The sequence below is a fragment of the Canis lupus genome, chromosome X, assembly GCF_003254725.2.
Source record: "Canis lupus dingo isolate Sandy chromosome X, ASM325472v2, whole genome shotgun sequence".
Classification (NCBI taxonomy): Eukaryota; Metazoa; Chordata; class Mammalia; order Carnivora; family Canidae; genus Canis; species Canis lupus.
In genome coordinates, this window is record NC_064281.1 from 68,094,705 (window position 1) to 68,114,777 (window position 20,073).

At 36.1% G+C, this 20,073-nt stretch overlaps 1 protein-coding gene across 2 annotated transcripts in view; it reads left to right on the top strand.

Annotated features, from left to right (window-relative positions):
• KLHL4 (kelch like family member 4) overlaps positions 1-20,073 on the top strand; it is a 161,459-nt gene that overhangs the window by 67,916 nt on the left and 73,470 nt on the right. For both annotated transcript variants that reach the window (XM_025431809.3, XM_025431807.3), the window contains exons 2-3: positions 19,032-19,199; positions 19,571-19,707. In XM_025431809.3, the coding sequence (XP_025287594.1) occupies positions 19,032-19,199; positions 19,571-19,707 (305 nt within the window). The remainder of the gene's footprint in view (positions 1-19,031; positions 19,200-19,570; positions 19,708-20,073) is intronic.

Genomic DNA, 20,073 nt, shown 5'->3' on the forward strand with positions numbered 1-20,073 from the left:
ACATCAATGGACAGATTATTCAAACGTAAACAAGGAAACAGTGACTTTGAATGGCATACTGGACCAGATGGATTTAAGAGATATATTGAAAACATTCCACCTCAAAACAGAATACCCATTCTTATCACAAAGAACAAAGAACAAAGATTTCTTATCACAAAGAACATGCTACAGAATAGATCATATATTAGGCTACAAAGCAGACCTCAACAATTTTAAAAATTTGATATTATACCATTCATCTTTTCTAACCACAACAATATGAATTTACAAACCAATCAGAAGAAAAAATCTGGAAGGGCCACAAATACATGGAAGTTAAATAATATACTACAATGAATAAGCCAGCAAAGAAATCAAAGAGGAAATTAAAAAGTACATGAAAACCAAAAAAAAAAAGAAAAGAAAAAAAAACCCACAACAGTACAAAACCTCTGGGGTGTACCAAAAGCGGTTATAAGAGGGAAATATACAGCAATAAAGACACACCTCAAGAAGCAAGATAAATCTCAAATAAAACATCCTAAATTTACACCTAAAGGAGCTGGAAAAAGAACAGTAAACAAACCCCAAAACAGCTGAAGGAAGGAAATAATAAAAATTAGAGCAGAAATAAAATATATAGAAACTAAAAATACAATAGAACAAAGCAAAGGAAACAGGAGTCAGTTCATTGAAAAGATCAACAAAAGTGATAAACATCTAGCCAGGCTCATAAAAGAGTGAGACAGAGAAAGGACTCAAAGAAAATCACCAGTGAAAGAGGAGAAATAACAACCAATACCACAGAAATACAAACAATTGAAAAAGAATATTATGAAAACCTATATGCCAACAAATTAGACAACTTAGATAAAATAGATAAATTTGGGACACCTGGGTAGCTCAGGGGTTGTGCATCTGCTTTAGGCTCGGGGCATGATCCTGGAGTTCAGGTCCCACATCAGGCTCCCTGCAGGGAGACTGCTTCTCCCCTCTGCCTCTGCTTCTCTCTGTGTTTCTCAGGAATAAATGAATAAAATATTAACAAAATAAATAAAATGGATAAATTCCTGGAAACGTTTAACCTGACAAAATTGAAGCAGAAAGCAATAGAAAATTTGGACAGGCCAATGAAGAACAAGGAGATTGTATTTTTAATAATAAAAAAAAAACCCTCCAAAAAATGTTTAGGACCAGACAGCTACACAGGTGAATTCTATCACACATTTATGGAAAAGTTAGTATTTGTTCTCCTCAAAATATTCCCCAAAAAAGGAAGAAGTAGAAAAACTTCCAAACTCATTCTATGAGGTATTACCTTGATATCAAAACCAAATAAAGACACCACCAAAGAAGGGAACTACAGGCCAATATCTCTGATGAACATAGCTACAAAAGTTCTAGAGAAAACACTAGCAAACTAAATCCAACAATATGATAAAAAAAAAACATTCATCACAATCAAGTGGGATTTATTCCTGGTATGCAAGTGTGGTTCAATATTGACAATTCAGTCAACGTGATACATCAAAATAGCATTGACAAAATAGCATTTGACAAATTACAACATTCATTTATGATAAGAGCTCTCAACGAAGTAGGTTTAGAGGGAACCTATGTTAACATAATAAAGGCCATTAATTAAAAACCCACAGTAAACATAAACAATGGTGAAAAACAGAGCTTTCCCCCTACAGTCAGGACAAGACAAGGATGCCTATTCTCACCACTTTTGGTAACATACCATACATCTCCTGAGGCAAGTGAAACAAAAGCAAAAACAGAGTATATGGACTACTTCAAGTAAAAAGTTTCTGCACAGCAAAGGGAATAGTCTACAAAATTGGAAAGCAACCTACTGAATCAAAGAAGAAATTTGAAAATGACATTATTTATAAAAAGTTAGTATCCAAAATGACATTATTTATAAAAAGTTAATATCCAAAATACTACTTTTTTTGGGGGGGGGGTGCTCAATGGGGATGGCCTGTCTGCACCAGAGGGATGGCTCAAAGGGGTCTGAAAAAATATATTTTTAAGATGGGTTACTCATATGTCTGTCCAGTTGGTGTTGGCTGTCAACTTTGAAGCTCAGCAAAGGCTTAGGCTGAGAGCTTCTGTTTTTGTTTTTTAGTTTCACAAATCTGATGAGGGCTGCGTGGGTGGGGTATACATTTGTAAAGATGTCTCAGTCTTGGCTCTGAAGGCTCCTCCACCGGAAGGCCAGCCCTTGCTGCCTGCTCCTTCTGGGGTTCAAGTCTCAGGCAAAGAGTTCCTGGCATCCCAGGCTGGGGCGGTAGTGTCATCCTGTCGGTGCAGGCTGGGGGCCGGTGACAGGCACGCCCAGACGGGACGGGCGGGGTGTGGCCCGGTGGGCCCTCACTTCCTCCTGTGCCAGGCCCGGCATATATCCAAATATATATAAAGAATATATATATCCAAACTGGTGCTTCAGTTGGTTAACTGTGCAACTCTTGATATCTATACAGGTCATGATCTCAGGGTTGTGAGATAGAGTACTGTGTCAGACTCCATGCTGAGTGTAGAGCTTGCTGAAAATTCTATCTTCCTCTGCCTTTTCATGTTCCCTGTTTCTCTAAAAACAAAACAACAACAACAAAACCTTATACAGCTCACCATAGAAAAAAACAAATAATCCAATTAAAACATGAGAGGAAGACATGAATAGATATTTCTCCAAAGAAGGCATACAGTCGACCAACAGACACATGAAAAGATGCTCAGTATCACTCATCAGGGAAATGCAGATCAAAACTTCAATGAGATATCTCACACCTGTCAGAATAGCTAAAATCAAAAACACAAGAAACTATAGGTATTGGCAAGGATGTAGAGAAATGTAAATACCCTTGCATGATTGGTGGAAATGCATACTAGTGCATCCATTGTTGAAAACAGTATGCAGGTTCCCTAGAAAGTAAAAATAGAACTACCCTATAATCTTTATATGTCTGTATTGCTGGCTTTTTGCTTTCTGAGACTTTTATTACATGTATTCTCTTGAACACCCTTCTTACTGAAAGTACTATGAATAGGGAAAAATCTCCCCAAAATATTCAACTCCAATCTATATTTTGCTGTTTTAGATTCAAATTTAATCCAGCTTTGAAAACTGAAATACAATTACGATTATAATACTATTACGATTATTTCAAAATTGTTCCATATATGAATTACATTTTTAATTTTATCATACAACATTCTAAAAAGTACCACTCATATTTCCATTCTATAATATCAGGCCCTGAGTATTTAAAATATCTGAAGTAAACATGTAATCAGATCCACCTGACCCTGTAAGTGGTTTAGAAATATGAAAAATATAGTTAACAAACAAAACAGTGATATGATCTCAGGGTGTCAGTCATGGGCTTAAAGGATTGTACTACCTGTACTGCTTTGAATATAGCATTCTTAAGTCATTGAGAGAGTGTGATCCCTTCAACTTAGTATTTCTACTTCTGTCAGTACCTCTTTAACAAGTCTAGTTTGAGTTTGGTAATAGTAGGACTGAAAAAAGAAACGAGAACACTGGATGACTTATATTTTCGAAGAAACCATATAGGCAATAAACCCATCCAACACTAGTAGATTAAGAGAAAGCCCATTGTGATTTTATTTTTTCTTGTAGTTCCTGTTTTTCAAGTATAGTACAAATCAAGTATTTGGTACAGGAGCCTAAAAATATAAATTAAAAAATCAAAACACCTCATTACCAATCTGGAAATATTATTTAAAAAAACACATTTCCTCCCTCCATGTATCTTCACTAAAATCTGGTAGTGAAGAGGATAGACTTTTTTTAATCTAAAAATATTCATAGATAAGATTTTTTTAAGAGAATAGTAAATGACATAGCTTCAAGATCCCTCTCTTCCTGAAACAAGTTCTAAAATTAAAGGATTTAAAACTGCTAAAATTAGTAGGTCAGTCAAAGGAAACTAAGGCACTTCTCAAATGACTTATAAGCCAATCAACCCCCAAATCCTTTGTCTTCCTATTCCTACCTCAAAATATCCTGAGCTAAAAATGTGATTTCCAGGTTTATTTGTAATCCTCACATTATATCAGTGTAATAAGTGAATTAAGAAGCTTATGAAGTTTAATAATTTCTGAAATTATAGAAGTTGTAGAACTGTTTTCTGAAATTTAACATTTTCTTTAGAATTTGGCAGCATAAATTACAACTGCTTAGAAGACAATATAAAGATTCTGACATCCTATAAATTAAATGTTCAATATAAGTACATAAATGATATTGCAAGATACTAGAAAAAAGGGAGCCAGATAGATCTTGGCTTGATGCCCATTTATTAGCTATGCAATATTGTACAATTTTAAAATCTTTATGAGCCTTAGTTTCCATATCTGAAAAGTGAGAATAACATTTAACTTATACACTGTGAATATTAAATGGGTTAATATACAAAGAAATATAAATCGTATTGCCCGGCTCATAACTGACTCTCATTAATAGACAGTGTCTTCCTCCTCCTTCTCTTCCTCTTTTTCTCATCTTCTACCTCTTATATCGGTAATATTTAAGGATGTGTAAATCTTCCTTTTCAGGTAACTGTAGACAAAAATAAAATCTATTTTGTATTTGCATGGGAACTTGCACCATGGTAGTAACTAAAAAGTATACAATTATTATAAAATAAATGTAGATACACTACTATGTCTCCCAATATGTAGCAACTCTGAAGAATAATAGGTTTATAAGAGGTACCAGATAAGGCAATTGCCAGCTGACTCAGTGCCCATTCTACCCTCATGAAGAAGCTTTTGCTTTGATTGATTGATATTTATTTATCAAATGCCAGTATAACTGATATAAATGTTTTATCAGATTCAGGTGTATAATATAGTAAGTCAGCAATTCTATACATTGCTCAGTGTTCATCACAGTCAGTGTACTATTAATAGTCTTCAACAATTTCACTTATCATCCAACCCACTTCCCATGTGGCAACCACCAGTTTCTTATCTATATTTAACAGTCTCAATTTTGTTTGTCTTTTTTTCCCTTTGTTCATTTGCTTTGTTTCTCTTTTTTTAAAATTTTCTGCTTCTACACATGCTTTTATTTTTTAAGTACTTACTTATTTTTAAAGATTTATATATTTATTTATTTTTTTTTAAATTTTTTTTTAATTTTTATTTATTTATGGTAGTCACAGAGAGAGAGAGAGAGAGGCAGAGACACAGGCAGAGGGAGAAGCAGGCTCCATGCACCGGGAGCCCGATGTGGGATTCGATCCCGGGTCTCCAGGATCGCGCCCTGGGCCAAAGGCAGGCGCCAAACCGCTGCGCCACCCAGGGATCCCCAAAGATTTATATATTTATTTTAGAGAGACACAGAGAGAGAGTGCACAAGTGGGGGGAAGGACAGAAGGATGGGGAAAGCAGACTCTCCCTGAGTGGGGAGCCCTTCACAGGGCTTGATCTCAGGAATTTGAGATCATGACTTGAGCTGAAACCAGGAGTCAGATGCTTAACTGACTGAGCCACCCAGTTGCCCCAAGCTATTATTTAAATTCCAGTTAGTTAACATACAGTATAATATTAGTTTCAAGTGTACAATAGCGATTCAACACTTCCATACAACATTCAGTGCTCATCACAAGTGCACTCATTATTCCCCACCACCTATTTAACCCATGCACCCGCCCCTCTCTCCTCTGATAACTATTAGTTTGGTCTTTATACTTAAGAGTCTATTTTGGGTTTGCCTCCCTTTTTTCCCCTTGCTCTTTTATTTTGTTTCTTAAATTCCACATATGAATGAAATCATATGGTATTTATCTTTCTCTAACTTATTTTGCTTAGCATAATACTCTCTAGCTACATTCATATTCTTGCAAATGGCAATATTTCATATATATTATATATATATGTATATATTCCATTCCTTTAGCAATGGACACTATAGTTCCTTCTATTTCTTGGCTATTGGAAATAATGCTGTAATAAACATAAGAGTGCATATATCTTTTGGAATTAGTGTTTTTGTTTCCTTTGAGTAAATAGCAAGTAGCAGAATTATTGTATTATACGATATTTTATTTTGGAGTTTTTAATTGATCCATGTGTCTATCTTTATGCCATTTCATACAGTTTTATATTATATCTTGAAATTTGGGATTGGCATACCTCCAGTTCTGTTCTTTTTCAAGATTGCTTTGGCTATTTGACTTTCTTGTGCTTCCATGCAAAATTTAGTATTATTTGTTCTAGTTTTGTGAAAAAAAGTTGTTGATATTTTGTTTTTTTTAATAAATTAATTTTTTATTGGTGTTCAATTTACCAACATACAGAATAACACCCAGTGCTCATCCCGTCAAGTGTCACCCTCAGTGCCCATCACCCATTCACCCCCAACCCCCGCCCTCCTCCCCTTCCACCACCCCTAGTTCATATCCCAGAGTTAGGAGTCTTTATGTTCTGTCTCCCTTTCTGATATTTCCCTCAGATTTCTTCTCCCTTCCCTTATATTCCCTTTCACTATTATTTATATTCCCCAAATGAATGAGAACATACACTGTTTGTCCTTCTTCAATTGACGTACTTCACTCAGCATAATACCCTCCAGTTCCATATGTTGAAGCAAATGGTGGGTATTTGTTGTTTCTAATGGGTGAGTAATACTCCATTGTATACAAAAACCACATCTTCTTTATCCATTCATCTTCCAGTGGACACCGAGGCTCCCTCCACAGTTTGGCTATTGTGGACATTGCTGCTAGAAACATCTGGGTGGAGGTGTCCCAGCGTTTCACTGTATCTGAATCTTTGGGGTAAATCCCCAACAGTGCAATTGCTGGGCTGTAGGGCAGGTCTATTTTTAACTCTTTGAGGAACCTCCACACAGTTTTCAGAGTGGCTGCACCAGTTCACATTCCCACCAACAGTGTAAGAGGGTTCCCTTTTCTCCACATCCTCTCCAACATTTGTTGTTTCCTGCCTTGTTAATTTTCCCCATTCTCACTGGTGTGAGGTGGTATCTCATTGTGGTTTTGATTTGTATTTCCCTGATGGCAAGTGATGCAGAGCATTTTCTCATGTGCATGTTGGCCATGTCTATGTCTTCCTCTGTGAGATTTCTGTTCATGTCTTTTGCCCATTTCATGATTGGATTATTTGATTATTTGGTGTTGAGTTTAATAAGTTATAGATCTTGGAAACTAGCCCTTTATCTGATACGTCATTTGCAAATATCTTCTCCCATTCTGTAGGTTGTCTTTGAGTTTTGTTGACTGTATCCTTTGCTGTGCAAAAGCTTCTTATCTTGATGAAGTCCCAATAGTTCATTTTTGCTTTTGTTTCTTTTGCCTTCATGGATGTATCTTGCAAGAAGTTACTGTGGCCACGTTCAAATAGGATGTTTCCTGTGTTCTCCTCTGGATTTTGATGGAATCTTGTCTCACATTTAGATCTTTCATCCATTTTGAGTTTATCTTTGTGTATGGTGAAAGAGAGTGGTCTAGTTTCATTCTTCTGCATGTGGATGTCCAATTTTCCCAGCACCATTTATTGAAGAGACTGTCCTACTTCCAATGGATAGTCTTTCCTCCTTTATTGAATATTAGTTGACCATAAAGTTCAGGGTCCACTTCTGGGTTCTCTACTCTGTTCCATTGATATATGTGTCTGTTATTGTGCCAGTACCACACTGTCTTGATGACCACAGCTTTGTAGTGCAACCTGAAATCTGGCATTGTGATGCCCCCAGATATGTTTTTTTTTTTTTTAAATTCCCCTGGCTATTCGGGATCTTTTCTGATTCCACACAAATCTTAAAATAATTTGTTCTAACTCTCTGAAGAAAGTCCATGGTATCTTGATAGGGATAGCATTAATTGTGTAAATTGCCCTGGGTAACATTGACATTTTCACAATATTAATTCTGCCAATCCATGAGCATGGAATATTTTTCCATCTCTTGGTGTCTTCCTCAATTTCTGTCAGAAGTGTTCTATCGTTTTTAGGGTATAGATCCTTTACATCTTTGGTTAGGTTTATTCCTAGATATCTTATGCTTTTGGGTGCAATTGTAAATGGGATTGACTCCTTAATTTCTCTTTCTTCAGTCTCATTGTTAGTGTATAGAAATGCCATTGATTTCTGGGCATTGATTTTGTATCCTGCCACGCTACCAAATTGCTGTATGACTTCTAGCAATCTTGGGGTGGAGGCTTTTGGGTTTTCTATGTAGAGTATCATGTCATTGGCGAAGAGGGAGGGTTTGACTTCTTCTTTGCCAATTTGAATGCCTTTAATGTCTTTTTGTTGTCTGATTGCTGAGGCTAGGACTTCCAATACTATGTTGAATAGCAGTGGTGACAGTGGACATCCTTATCTTGTTCCTGATCTTAGGGGAAAGGCTCCCAGTGCTTCCCCATTGAGAATGATATTTGCTGTGGGCTTTTCGTAGATGGCTTTTAAGATGTTGAGGAAAGTTCCCACTATCCCTACACTCTGAAGAGTTTTGATCAGGAATGGATGCTGTATTTTGTCAAATGCTTTCTCTGCATCTACGGAGAGGATCATATGGTTCTTGGTTTTTCTCTTGCTGATATGATGAATCACATTGATTGTTTTACGAGTGTTGAACCAGCCTTGTGTCCCAGGGATAAATCCTACTTGGTCATGGTGAATAATTTTCTTAATGTGTTGTTGGATCCTATTGGCTAGTATCTTGTTGACAATTTTTGCATCCATGTTCATCAGGGATATTGGTCTGTAATTCTCTTTTTTGGTGGGGTCTTTGTCTGGTTTTGGAATTAAGGTGATGCTGGCCTCATAGAACGTATTTGGAAGTACTCCATCTCTTTCTATCTTTCCAAACAGTTTTAGGAGAATAGGTATGATTTCTTCTTTAAACATTTGATAGAATTCCCCTGGGAAGCCATCTGGCCTTGGACTCTTGTGTCTTAGGAGTTTTTTCATGACTGCTTCAATTTCCTCCCTGGTTATTGGCCTATTCAGGTTTTCTATTTCTTCCTGTTCCGGTTTTGGTAGTTTGTGAATTTCCAGGAATGCGTCCATTTCTTCTAGACTGCCTAATTTATTGGCGTATAGCTGTTCATAATATGTTTTTAAAATAGTTTGTATTTCCTTGATGTTGGTAGTGATCTCTCCTTTCTCATTCATGATTTTATTAATTTAAGTCTTCTCTCTCTTCTTTTTAATAAGGTTGGCTAATGGTTTATCTGTCTTATTAATTCTTTCAAAGAACCAACTCCTGGTTCTGTTGATCTGTTCCACAGTTCTTCTGGTCTCGATTTTGTTGAGTTCTGCTCGAATTTTAATTAACTCTCTTCTTCTGCTGGGCGTAGGGTCCATCTGCTGTTTTTTCTCTAGCTCCTTTAAGTGTAAGGTTAGCTTTTGCATTTGAGTTCTTTCCAGTTTTTGAATGGATGCTTGTATTGCGACGTATTTCCCCCTCAGGACTGCTTTTGCTGCATCCCAAAGATTTTGAACGGTTATATCTTCATTCTCATTAGTTTCCGTGAATCTTTTAAATTTTTCCTTAATTTCCTGGTTGACCTTTTCATCTTTTAGCAGGATGGTCCTTAACCTCCACGTGTTTGAGGTCCTTCCAAACTTCTTGTTGTGATTTAGTTCTAATTTCAAGGCATTATGGTCTGAGAATATGCAGGGACGATCCCAATCTTTTGGTATCGGTTTAGACCTGATTTGTGACCCAGTATGTGGTCTATTCTGGAGAAAGTTCCATGTGCACTTGAGAAGAATGTGTATGCAGTTGAGTTTGGATGTAAAGTTCTGTAGATATCTGTGAAATCCATCTGGTCCAGTGTATCATTTAAAGCTCCGTTTCTTTGAAGATGGAGATGTTGTGCTTAGAAGACCTATCGAGGGTAGAAAGAGCTAGATTGAAGTCACCAAGTATAAGTGTATTATTATCTAAGTATTTCTTCAGTTTGGTTATTAATTGGTTTAAATATTTGGCAGCTCCCACATTTGGGGCATATATATTGAAGATTGTTAACTCCTCTTGTTGGATAAATCCTTTAAGTATGAGATAGTGTCCCTCTTCATCTCTCACTACAGTCTTCGGGGTAAATTTTAGTTTATCTGATATAAGGATGGAGACCCCTGCTTTCTTTTGAGGACCATTTGAATGGTAAATGGTTCTCCAACCTTTTATTTTCAGGTTGTAGGTGTCCTTCTGTCTAAAATGAGTCTCTCGTAGACAGCAAATAGATGGGTCCTGCTTTTTTATCCAGTCTGAAACCCTGCGCCTTTTGATGGGGTCATTAAGCCCGTTCACGTTCAGAGTTACTATTGACAGATATGAGTTTAGTGTCATCATGATATCTATTCAGTCCTTGCTTTTGTGGATTGTTCCACTGAACTTCTTCTTAAAGGGGGATTTTAAGAGTCCCCCTTAAAATTTCTTGCAGAGCTGGTTTGGAGGTCACATATTCCTTCAGTTTCTGCCTGTTTTGGAAGCTCTTTATCTCTCCTTCCATTCTGAATGAGAGCCTTCCTGGATAAAGTATTCTTGGTTGCATGTTCTTCTCATTTAGGACCCTGAATATATCCTGCCAGCCTTTTCTGGCCTGCCATGTCTTTGGAGAGATCTGCTGTTACCCTAATATTCCTCCCCATAAAAGTCAGGAATTTCTTGTCTCTTGCTGCTTTAAGTATCTTCTCTTTATCTTTGGAATTTGCAAGCTTCACTATTAAATGTCGAGGTGTTGAACGGTTTTTATTGATTTTAGGGGGGGGATCTCTCTATTTCCTGGATCTGAATGCCTGTTTCCCTTCCCAGATTAGGAAAGTTTTCAGCTAGGATTCGTTCATATACATATTCTGGCCCTCTGGCCCTTTTGGCACTCTCGGGAACCCCAATTAAACATAAGTTTTTCTTCCTCTGGCTGTCGTTTATTTCCCTTAATCTGTCTTCATGGTCTTTTAATTGTTTGTCTCTTTTTTCCTCAGGTTCCCTCTTTGCCATCAACTTGTCTCCTATGTCACTCACTCCTTCTTCCACCTTGTTAACTCTTGTCATTAGGACTTCTAGTTTGTATTGCATCTCATTCAATTGATTTTTAATTTCTGGCTGATTGGATCTAAATTCTGCAGTCATGAAGTCTCTTGAGTCTTTTATGCTTTTTTTAGAGCCACCAGTATAATAGTGTATAATAGTGATTCTGAATTGGCTTTCTGACATTGAGTTGTAATCCAGATTTTGTAACTCTGTGGGAGAGAGGACTGTTTCTGATTCTTTCTTTTGAGGTGAGGTTTTCCTTCTAGTCATTTTGCTCATTGCACAGTGGCCAAAAAAAAGCTGTATTGGGAAAAGGAGAAAAAGAGAGAAGGAAAGAAAAGAGAAAAAGAAAAAAGAAAGAAGGAAGAAAAAAGGAAAAAGGAGAAGAAAAAGAGAAAGAAAAAGAAAGGTGAAAAAAAGGGGTGGGGGAAGCAATCAGAAATCAAAAAGAAAACAAAAAACAAAAAACACGGGGGAGTATCTTCTGATTCTGTATACTTTAAGTCCCTTTACTTCCCCTGGAACTTGTCTGTCTAGCTGGTCTTCTGGGGGAGGGGCCTGCTGTGCTGATTTTCAGGTGTTAGCACTTGGGGGAGCTGCTCTGCCCCCTGCCTGGTGCAGGGCTCAGTGTGGGTTGTTTATCCCGTGAGGACCCTGGAGGAACAACCCCAGTGGCTACGGCAGCCTTGGAAACCTGGATTCAGCTCCCGCAGTAACTCCAGAGCTCTTGGTCTGCAGGTTCTGGAGGCTCCGCGGTGCAGCCGCTGATCTGCTCAGCCCCGGGCAGGAGTGTCCTTGCTGTCCTCGGCCCTCCTGGCCTCTGCCTGTCCCGGGAGAGGCCGGATCTTGGGTGTCCTGGCGCCCTATGCTCCCCGTCTGCGCTGTTGGATTCGCACTCCCTGCTGCACAGCCGCCTCTCAGTGGAGCCGCCGCCGGAGCCCCTCCGATCTGCTCCAGGTCAATGTCTGCGCGTTGCAGCCCTTAGGGAGCTCGGTGCACTCTCCACGGGGCGCAGGTGTCTGTTAGTGTCCCACGGAGCCTGAGGGCATCCCCGCCTCCTGGGTCCTGCTCCAACTCCCTGCGAGCCCCTTTCTGCCCGGGAAGGTCGGTGCAGCTCCTGCTTCTCCGGGACGGGGCTCTCCTGTCCTGGGGACACTCGCCCGGGCCTTAGCCCGGCTCCTCGCGGGGCCCCTCCCCCTTGGATGCCTTTTGTTTTTTTATTTCTTTTTCCCCGTCTTCCTACCTTGATAGAAGCACGAACTCTTCTCACTGTAGCGTTTCAGCTGTTCTCTCTTTAAATCTCAGGCCGAATTCGTAGATTTTCAGGATGATTTGAAGGTTATCTAGGTAATTTGGTGGAGACAGGTGATTTGGGGACCCTAATCTTCCACCATCTTGCCCCTCCTCCAAGTTGTTGATATTTTGATAGAGATTGTATTAAATGCATTGATAGATTTTGGTTGTATGAACATTTTAATAATATTTGTTCTCCTAATCGATGAGCATGGGATATCTTTCCATTTGTGTCATCTTCAGTATCTTTCATCAATGTTTTGTAGGTCTCAGAATACAGGTCGTTCATCTTCTTAGTTAAGCTTACTCCTAGGTATTTTATTCTTTTTACTGCAATTCACAAGATTGTTTTCTTAATTTCTTGTTCTGCTACTTCATTATTTTTATATAAAAATGCAGCCAATTCTTGTAAATTGATTTCATAATGTGTGGCTTTACTGAATTCATTTACTTGTTATAGTAGTTTTATAGTGAAATCATATATATGTATATATATATATCAGATTTATAGTGAAATATCACTCAACCATAAAAAAGAATGAAATCTAGACATTTGTAACAACATAGATGGATCTAGAGGGTATAATGCTATGTGAAATAAGTCAATCAGAAAAAGACAAATACCATATGATCTCACTTATCTGCAGAATTAAAGAAACTAATAAACAAAAGCAGGATCAGATCTATACATACAGAAAACAAACTGTTGCTAGAGGAAAAGCATGTAGGGGGTGGGCAGAATAGGTGAAGGGAATCAGAGATAGAAGCTTCCAAGTATGGAATGAATAAGTCACAGGATTAAAATGTACATATAGGGAATATAGTCATTAATAATTTAATAGCAATGTATAATGACAGATGGAAGATACAATTTTGGTGATCATAGCATAACATATAGAGAAGTCAAATCACTTGAAAATAAGATACGATTTGGTATCAAACATACTCAAATGAAAAAAATTCAAAAAGATAGACACATAAATATCCAGATGCTTTAATACAGGGAACTGGTGGCAGCCAGAAGGTAGGTGCGTGCGGGATGAATGAGATAGGCAGAGATCAAAGATACAAAATTCAAGTTATAAAATAAATAGGTCACAGAAATGAAAAATATAGGGAATATATTCAATATGATTGCAATATATGTGATATGATTGCAATATATTCATATTGCAATATGATTGCAATAATGTGGTTTGGTAACAGATGGTTACTACACTCATGGTAAACAATGAGTGATGTATAGAATTATTGAATCATTGTGGTGTACACCTGAAAAATATACACTGTATGTTACTTATACTTTAATAAAATATAAATAAATAAATAAATAAATAAATAAATAAAGTATCTAAATGAAATGCAAGAGGATAAATCCAATATAACCAGAGAAAACTCATTGTAATCAAACTGTCAGAAATAAAAGGGCATTTTTAAAATAACAAGAGAAGTGATTCATCACATATAAGTAACACATATAAGTAACCATCAATAACATAATTTGTGGTTCCATCAGCAGAAATCCTCTAAGAGAAAAAGCATTTAGATGGTATAAAGTACTGAAGAAAATGAACTGAGAATTCTATATCTGGCAAAACTGTCCTTCAAAAATGAGGGACAGATTAAGATATTCCTAAATAAAAACAGACAGTTTATTACCATTAGACCTGCCCAAAAAGAGATATTAAAGGGAATACTTAAAGTTGAAAAGATGCTAGGCAGTGGCTAAAAACAAAAATATAATGTCCTCAGAACAAAGAAGATAGACGCATGGCAAATACAAAAACAAGTATTAATATAATATTGACACATAACTCCACTTTTTTCTATATTTTATTATTGGAATCTGATTTGACAACATATAGTATAACAGCCAGTTATACTACATCAAGTGCCCCCTCCGTGCCCATCACCCAGTCACCCCATCCTGCTGCCCACCTCCCCTTCCACTACCCCTTGTTCGTTTCCCAGAGTTAGGAGTCCCTCATGTTCTGTCACACTCTGATATTTCCCACTCATTTTCTCTCGTTTCCCCTTTAATCCTTTACACTAATTTTTATATTCCATGAATGAATGAATGAAGCCATATAATGATTGTCCTTCTCTGACTGATGCACTGCACTCAGCATAATACCCTCCAATTCTATCCACATTGAAGCAAATGGTGGGTATTTGTTGTTTCTAATGGCTGAGTAATATTCCATTGTATACATAGACCACATCTTCTTTATCCATTCATCTTTTGATGGACACCAAGGCTCCTTCCACAGTTTGGCTATTGTGGACATTGCTGATATAAACATCGGGGTGCAGATGATTCGGATTTTCACTGCAACTGTATCTTTGAGGTAAATCCCAGCAGTGCAATTGCTGGGTCTAGGGTAGCTCTATTTTTAACTCTTTGAGGAACCTCCACACAGTTTTCCAGAGTGGCTGCACCAGTTCACATTCCCACCAACAGTGCAAGACGGTTCCCCTTTCTACATATCCTCTCCAACACTTGTTGTTTCCTATCTTGTTAATTTTCACCATTCTAACTGGTGTGAGGTGGTATCTCATTGTGGTTTTGATTTGTATTTCCCTGATGGCCAGTGATGCGGAGCATTTTCTCATGTGCCTGTTGGACATGTCTATGTCTTCTTCTGTGAAATTTCTGTTCATGTCTTTGGCCCATAGACTTTAGTCAATAATAATGTACCAGTGTTGGTTTATTAATTACAAAGCAGTATCATATTGATTAATATATTAATAATAGTGGGAACTGAATATGGATATGCAAATTTCTATTATCATATCAATTTTATGTAAATCTGAAATTGACCTAAAAACTTTGGTTTAAAAATTAGTTTTTTGGTTATAATGGTTCTTTGTAATGATAGTCCAAATATCCCTCCTCATTCTCAAAACTCAATAAATTTATTCACTTTGCCATAGTAAAAAACATTAATGTTTAGTCACTGAAATTAGGCTTAAATACGAAATCAGTGATTACATGTTCATTGTGTACAAAATATTTATTAGGTTCATCCTTTAAATTTTTTTAAACATAGCCTCTGCTCTCAAAGGTTTAAAAAGCTAACTATAGGATTAAGAGGTAGACCAGAGTGTTTCAAATTTGGAAATATTGACATTTTGGCCTAGACAATTATTGTAAAGGGCTGTCTTATACATTATATGGTGTTTACTAGTATCTTTGGTCTCTACCTGTTTGCTACCAGTACACTCTTCCATAATTATGACACCCAAGTAAAGAATTATGTACTTCTCATTTTTTTTACAATTCTATAACTGTTCTAAAAAATGTAGTCTATTAATTAATGAATAACAATTCCAGATAAAAACATTTTAAATATATTTATGGAAATAATTACATCTTCGTAGTCAGGATGAACTTAACATAAGATTACAGAAAATTGTTTTCTGTATTATTATTATTCACTAAAGTCCATACTTTAGTCAGATTTCTTCACTTCTTATTTAATGCCATTTTGCTATTCCAAAGTCTATATATCTTGTACTAACTTCTTCATTTGTTCCATTACTGCCTTTATTTCTACTTGTTGATTTTCTTGAATTGAAATGTTTTAATTCCCTCCTCATTTTTAATTGTGAATATTCTATAGATATTTCATTTTTGGTTATCACTAACATTACATATAAAAGCCTAAAGTCATAAAAACTTATTGTAATCATATATACCTGATTATATCACAAATTTACAAAAATGTACAGAAATTTTTATGTACATTTTCTCATATAATCATCTGAAGAACCCTGTGACATAAGCATTACTTTTGGTAGTATTGGTATTAGTATTATTTTTATCTCCATTTTGTAGGAGAAAATTAAAGCTTAGAAAGATATAGTGAGTTGCCCAAGATCGTTCAGCTTGTATGTACAAGAGCAGGAACTAAATCTAGGTATTTTAGTGTTTTTTTTTTCCATTTCAGCATGCTGCCTCTGCTGTCACCATCTATATACCATACAATAATGAAAAGGGAAGAACATTCTCTAATGCATTGGCTTCCATTACAACATCTGACCTGACATTACAGTATCTAAAATGGAGACAAGAGAATTGTAGTTTATGAGCTCTGGGAACTTATTCAGATTGGGTTGTTTTTCAAAAGTTTAGTTTTAATTGTTGGTATGCTTTTTCGCTTGTTTTATTATATTCTGATTAGGTGATGACCAAGAATAGATTTTAATATTTTATAATTTTGGTTACTATGCATGTTATATTTTGGATGCTATAGTTTGATATAGCCATATTTTTTGAATATTAATTTCTTATTTTTATAATATTTTTAAAAAAGATTTTTGTTTGTTTATTCATGAGAGACACAGAGAGAGGCAGAGATTTAGGCAGCAGGAGAAGCAGGCTCCCTTCAGGGAGCCCAATGTGGGACTTGATCCCAAGACCTTGGGATCATGACCTGAGCTGAAGGCAGATGCTCAACCACTGAGCAACCAAGGTGCCCCTAATTTCTTATTTCTTAATGAGACACAAGATGCAGTTGCCTTTGTATTTGGAAACATAACAAAATTATGCATGGTTCATATTGATAGGATTTTTAGATTCTAAAAATCTGTATTTTAATCATAAAAAATACTGCAGATATCTAATAAATTTGCATGCCCAAGTAAATACATCCCCAATAGTTAATAATTAAAGATGACTTTTTGGCCTTAACCAAATTAGGCTGAAGAAATTTCACAGAATAATATTATTTCCTTGCCAGAACTTCCTAAAATATATTCCTGCTTTAGAATATGCTCCTCTGCAATAAATGATGGAATATACATGAGGAATGCTAAGATAATATGGCATTGACATTGAACATTTGATCGACTCAATGTAAACCAAACCATTATTTGAGCAAAGAAAAGATTATGGTAACTGAGTTAAGGGGAACCTGGATGCTTTTTAACCTATGGTGAAAAAGTATTGTTCCTTTCAGAAACAAGCACATTTTGTAGCAGACAATTTCTAAGGATATTCATACCATGCCAACCTAATTATCCATGTAATACTGTGACTGAATGTCCCAAAGAGTCTTTAGAGGTTCAGAAGATTCAGAGACAAAAAAGAAGATTCAGAGATGAATCATTTATTTAAATTAAACAGAGAATAACGTCACCTGGCCCAATTGTCTTCAGAGAAACACAGGCTGAATTGGGGGTGGGGGAACCTAAAACTAATGATTGTAAAATGATGCCTAAAAGAAACAAAGACCATAAGCAAAGTATTTGTGTTCATCCAACCATTAAGGATTTAATCTTCTACTGATCATAAGCTTCTATATGCTTGTGTATTTAAATTCCACCATTGTGTGATGCTGAGAAAACATGAAGACAACTTGCATCATTGTGAATTCAAGTCATCATATTTGCCTAAATAGTCAAGTGGTACAAGCTTCCAGTTAGAAGATGAAAGAGCCAAGATTTCCATCAATAGATGAATGGATAAAGAAGATGTGGCATATATATACAATGGAATATTACTCAGCCATTAGAAAGGATGAATGCCTACTATCTACATCAACGTGGATGGAACTGGAGGGTATTATGCTGAGTGAAAGTGGTCAGAGAAAGACAATTCTCATATGGTTTTACTTATATGTGGAATATAAGAAACAGTGCAGAGGATCATAGGGGAAGAGAGGGAAAACTAAATGGGAATTCATCAGAGAGGGAGAAAAACCATGAGAGACTCTTAACTATAGGCAACTCACTGAGGGTTGCTGCAGGGGAGGTGGGCAGGGGTATGGGGTAATTGGATGATTGGTATTAAGGAGGGTATGTTGATAAGCACTGGGTGTTATATGCAACTGATGAATTATTAAACTCTACATCTGAAACTAATGATGTACTACTATATGTTGGTTAATTGAATTTAAATTAAAATAGGAAAGAAATAAAATAAAATCCATTGGTCTGGGAAAAAAACATGAATAAGCTCTGGAGATCTAATATACAGCCTTGTGACTATTGTTAACAATACTGTATTGTATACTTGAAAGTTGATAAGACTCTAGATCTTAAATGTTCTCACCACACTCATTAAAAATGGTAACTCTGTGAAGTGACAGACGTGTTTACTAACCTTATCATGGTAATAATTTCATAATCTATACATATATGAAATCATTACACTGTACACCTTAAACTCACACAATGTTATGTGTTAATTATGTCTCAATAAATCTGGAAAAAATATATAAAATATGGAAATTATATATTTTCTTGATGGCACTGACCTTGTAAAGAATGTTATGAACTCAAGTTTGAAATTCTTTAGGAAATATTTCTGATGTATAATGAGTATCCCATGGAGAAGCTTCAGGACATAATCAAATTTGAAAAGTTTTTGAATCATCCCTACAATTTTATGCCTAATTACATAACTGTGGTACCAATAAAAATCAAAAAAAGAGGCTGGCATATTTAAGTTTATGTTTATGCATGTAAAAATTACCACTAGTCCTGCAATGGTACTATACACATTTATGATTCCATTCTAAGTATAAATATGAACCATCACATTTCATTTTAATGGGAAGCTAGACAGTAATCATACTGAAATATTTAAGATTGGAGGGCAAATTTATATTTTACTTTAACCCAGTATATTTCTTTTAGAATTTGATGTGCCCAAATTTCTGCTGGACATTTTCACACTCAGCAAATCATATTCTCCCTCTTACTCCCCTTTCAGATTGGATACACAAAATCCTGAAGCTATGAATGTCAGCAGGTCCGAGGAGCAGTTCCATGCTGTAAACCACGCAGAGCAAACTCTTCACAAAATGGAGAACTACCTGAAAGAGGAACAGCTGTGTGATGTATTACTTATTGCTGGACACCTCCGAATCCCAGCCCATCGGTAAGCATCCTTATGCAGACAGATCATTTTGTGAATATAGCACGTGAATGAGAATGAATTGGTCCTTTGAAAACAAATTAGAACACTGAAGAAAATATATTTTTATCTTCCTACATTGAAAAAGTATTAGTATATATGTTCCATTTCCCTGTGTGATATTTAGAAGAACCAAACTTTAGAGAAATTGATTTAAAACAGCACAAATCCTCAAAAGAAAGTCAATTTACTTAATTTACCTTTCTAATTTCACTACACTTTACTGTGAAAAAAATTTATGTGGATAACAAACTCAGCAGTGTTACAAACTTACTGATTGTTTTTGATGAAACTACAGACTAACTTAAGTTCCTATGAAACATTCCTATTTCAAGGTTGGTTCTCAGCGCAGTGTCTGATTATTTCGCTGCAATGTTTACTAATGATGTGCTTGAAGCCAAACAAGAAGAGGTCAGGATGGAAGGAATTGATCCTAATGCACTTAATTCCTTGGTGCAGTATGCTTACACAGGTAAAGTAAAATGTATTAAGTCAATCAATCATCACAAATACCCTATATTAGATAATCTACATTATTATTATTCCTACTCTAGAAATGAGAAAATTGAAGGATCAACTAGTTAAGTAATTTTCCCAAGATAGTAAGGGGCAGAATCAAAATCTAAATTCAGTAGTATAAAAGAATAAGAGGTGAATAATATGCCATAAAATTTTTGACCATGAGAGAATAAAGCTATTTTAACACAAAAATACAGGGACATGTCTGTCTCTCTCCTGAATGGTGTGGGTACATTCCCATTTTTAAAAAAGATTTATTTATTTTTGTGTTTATTTATTTATTAGTTAGTTAGTTAGTTAGTTAGTTAGTTAGTTAGTT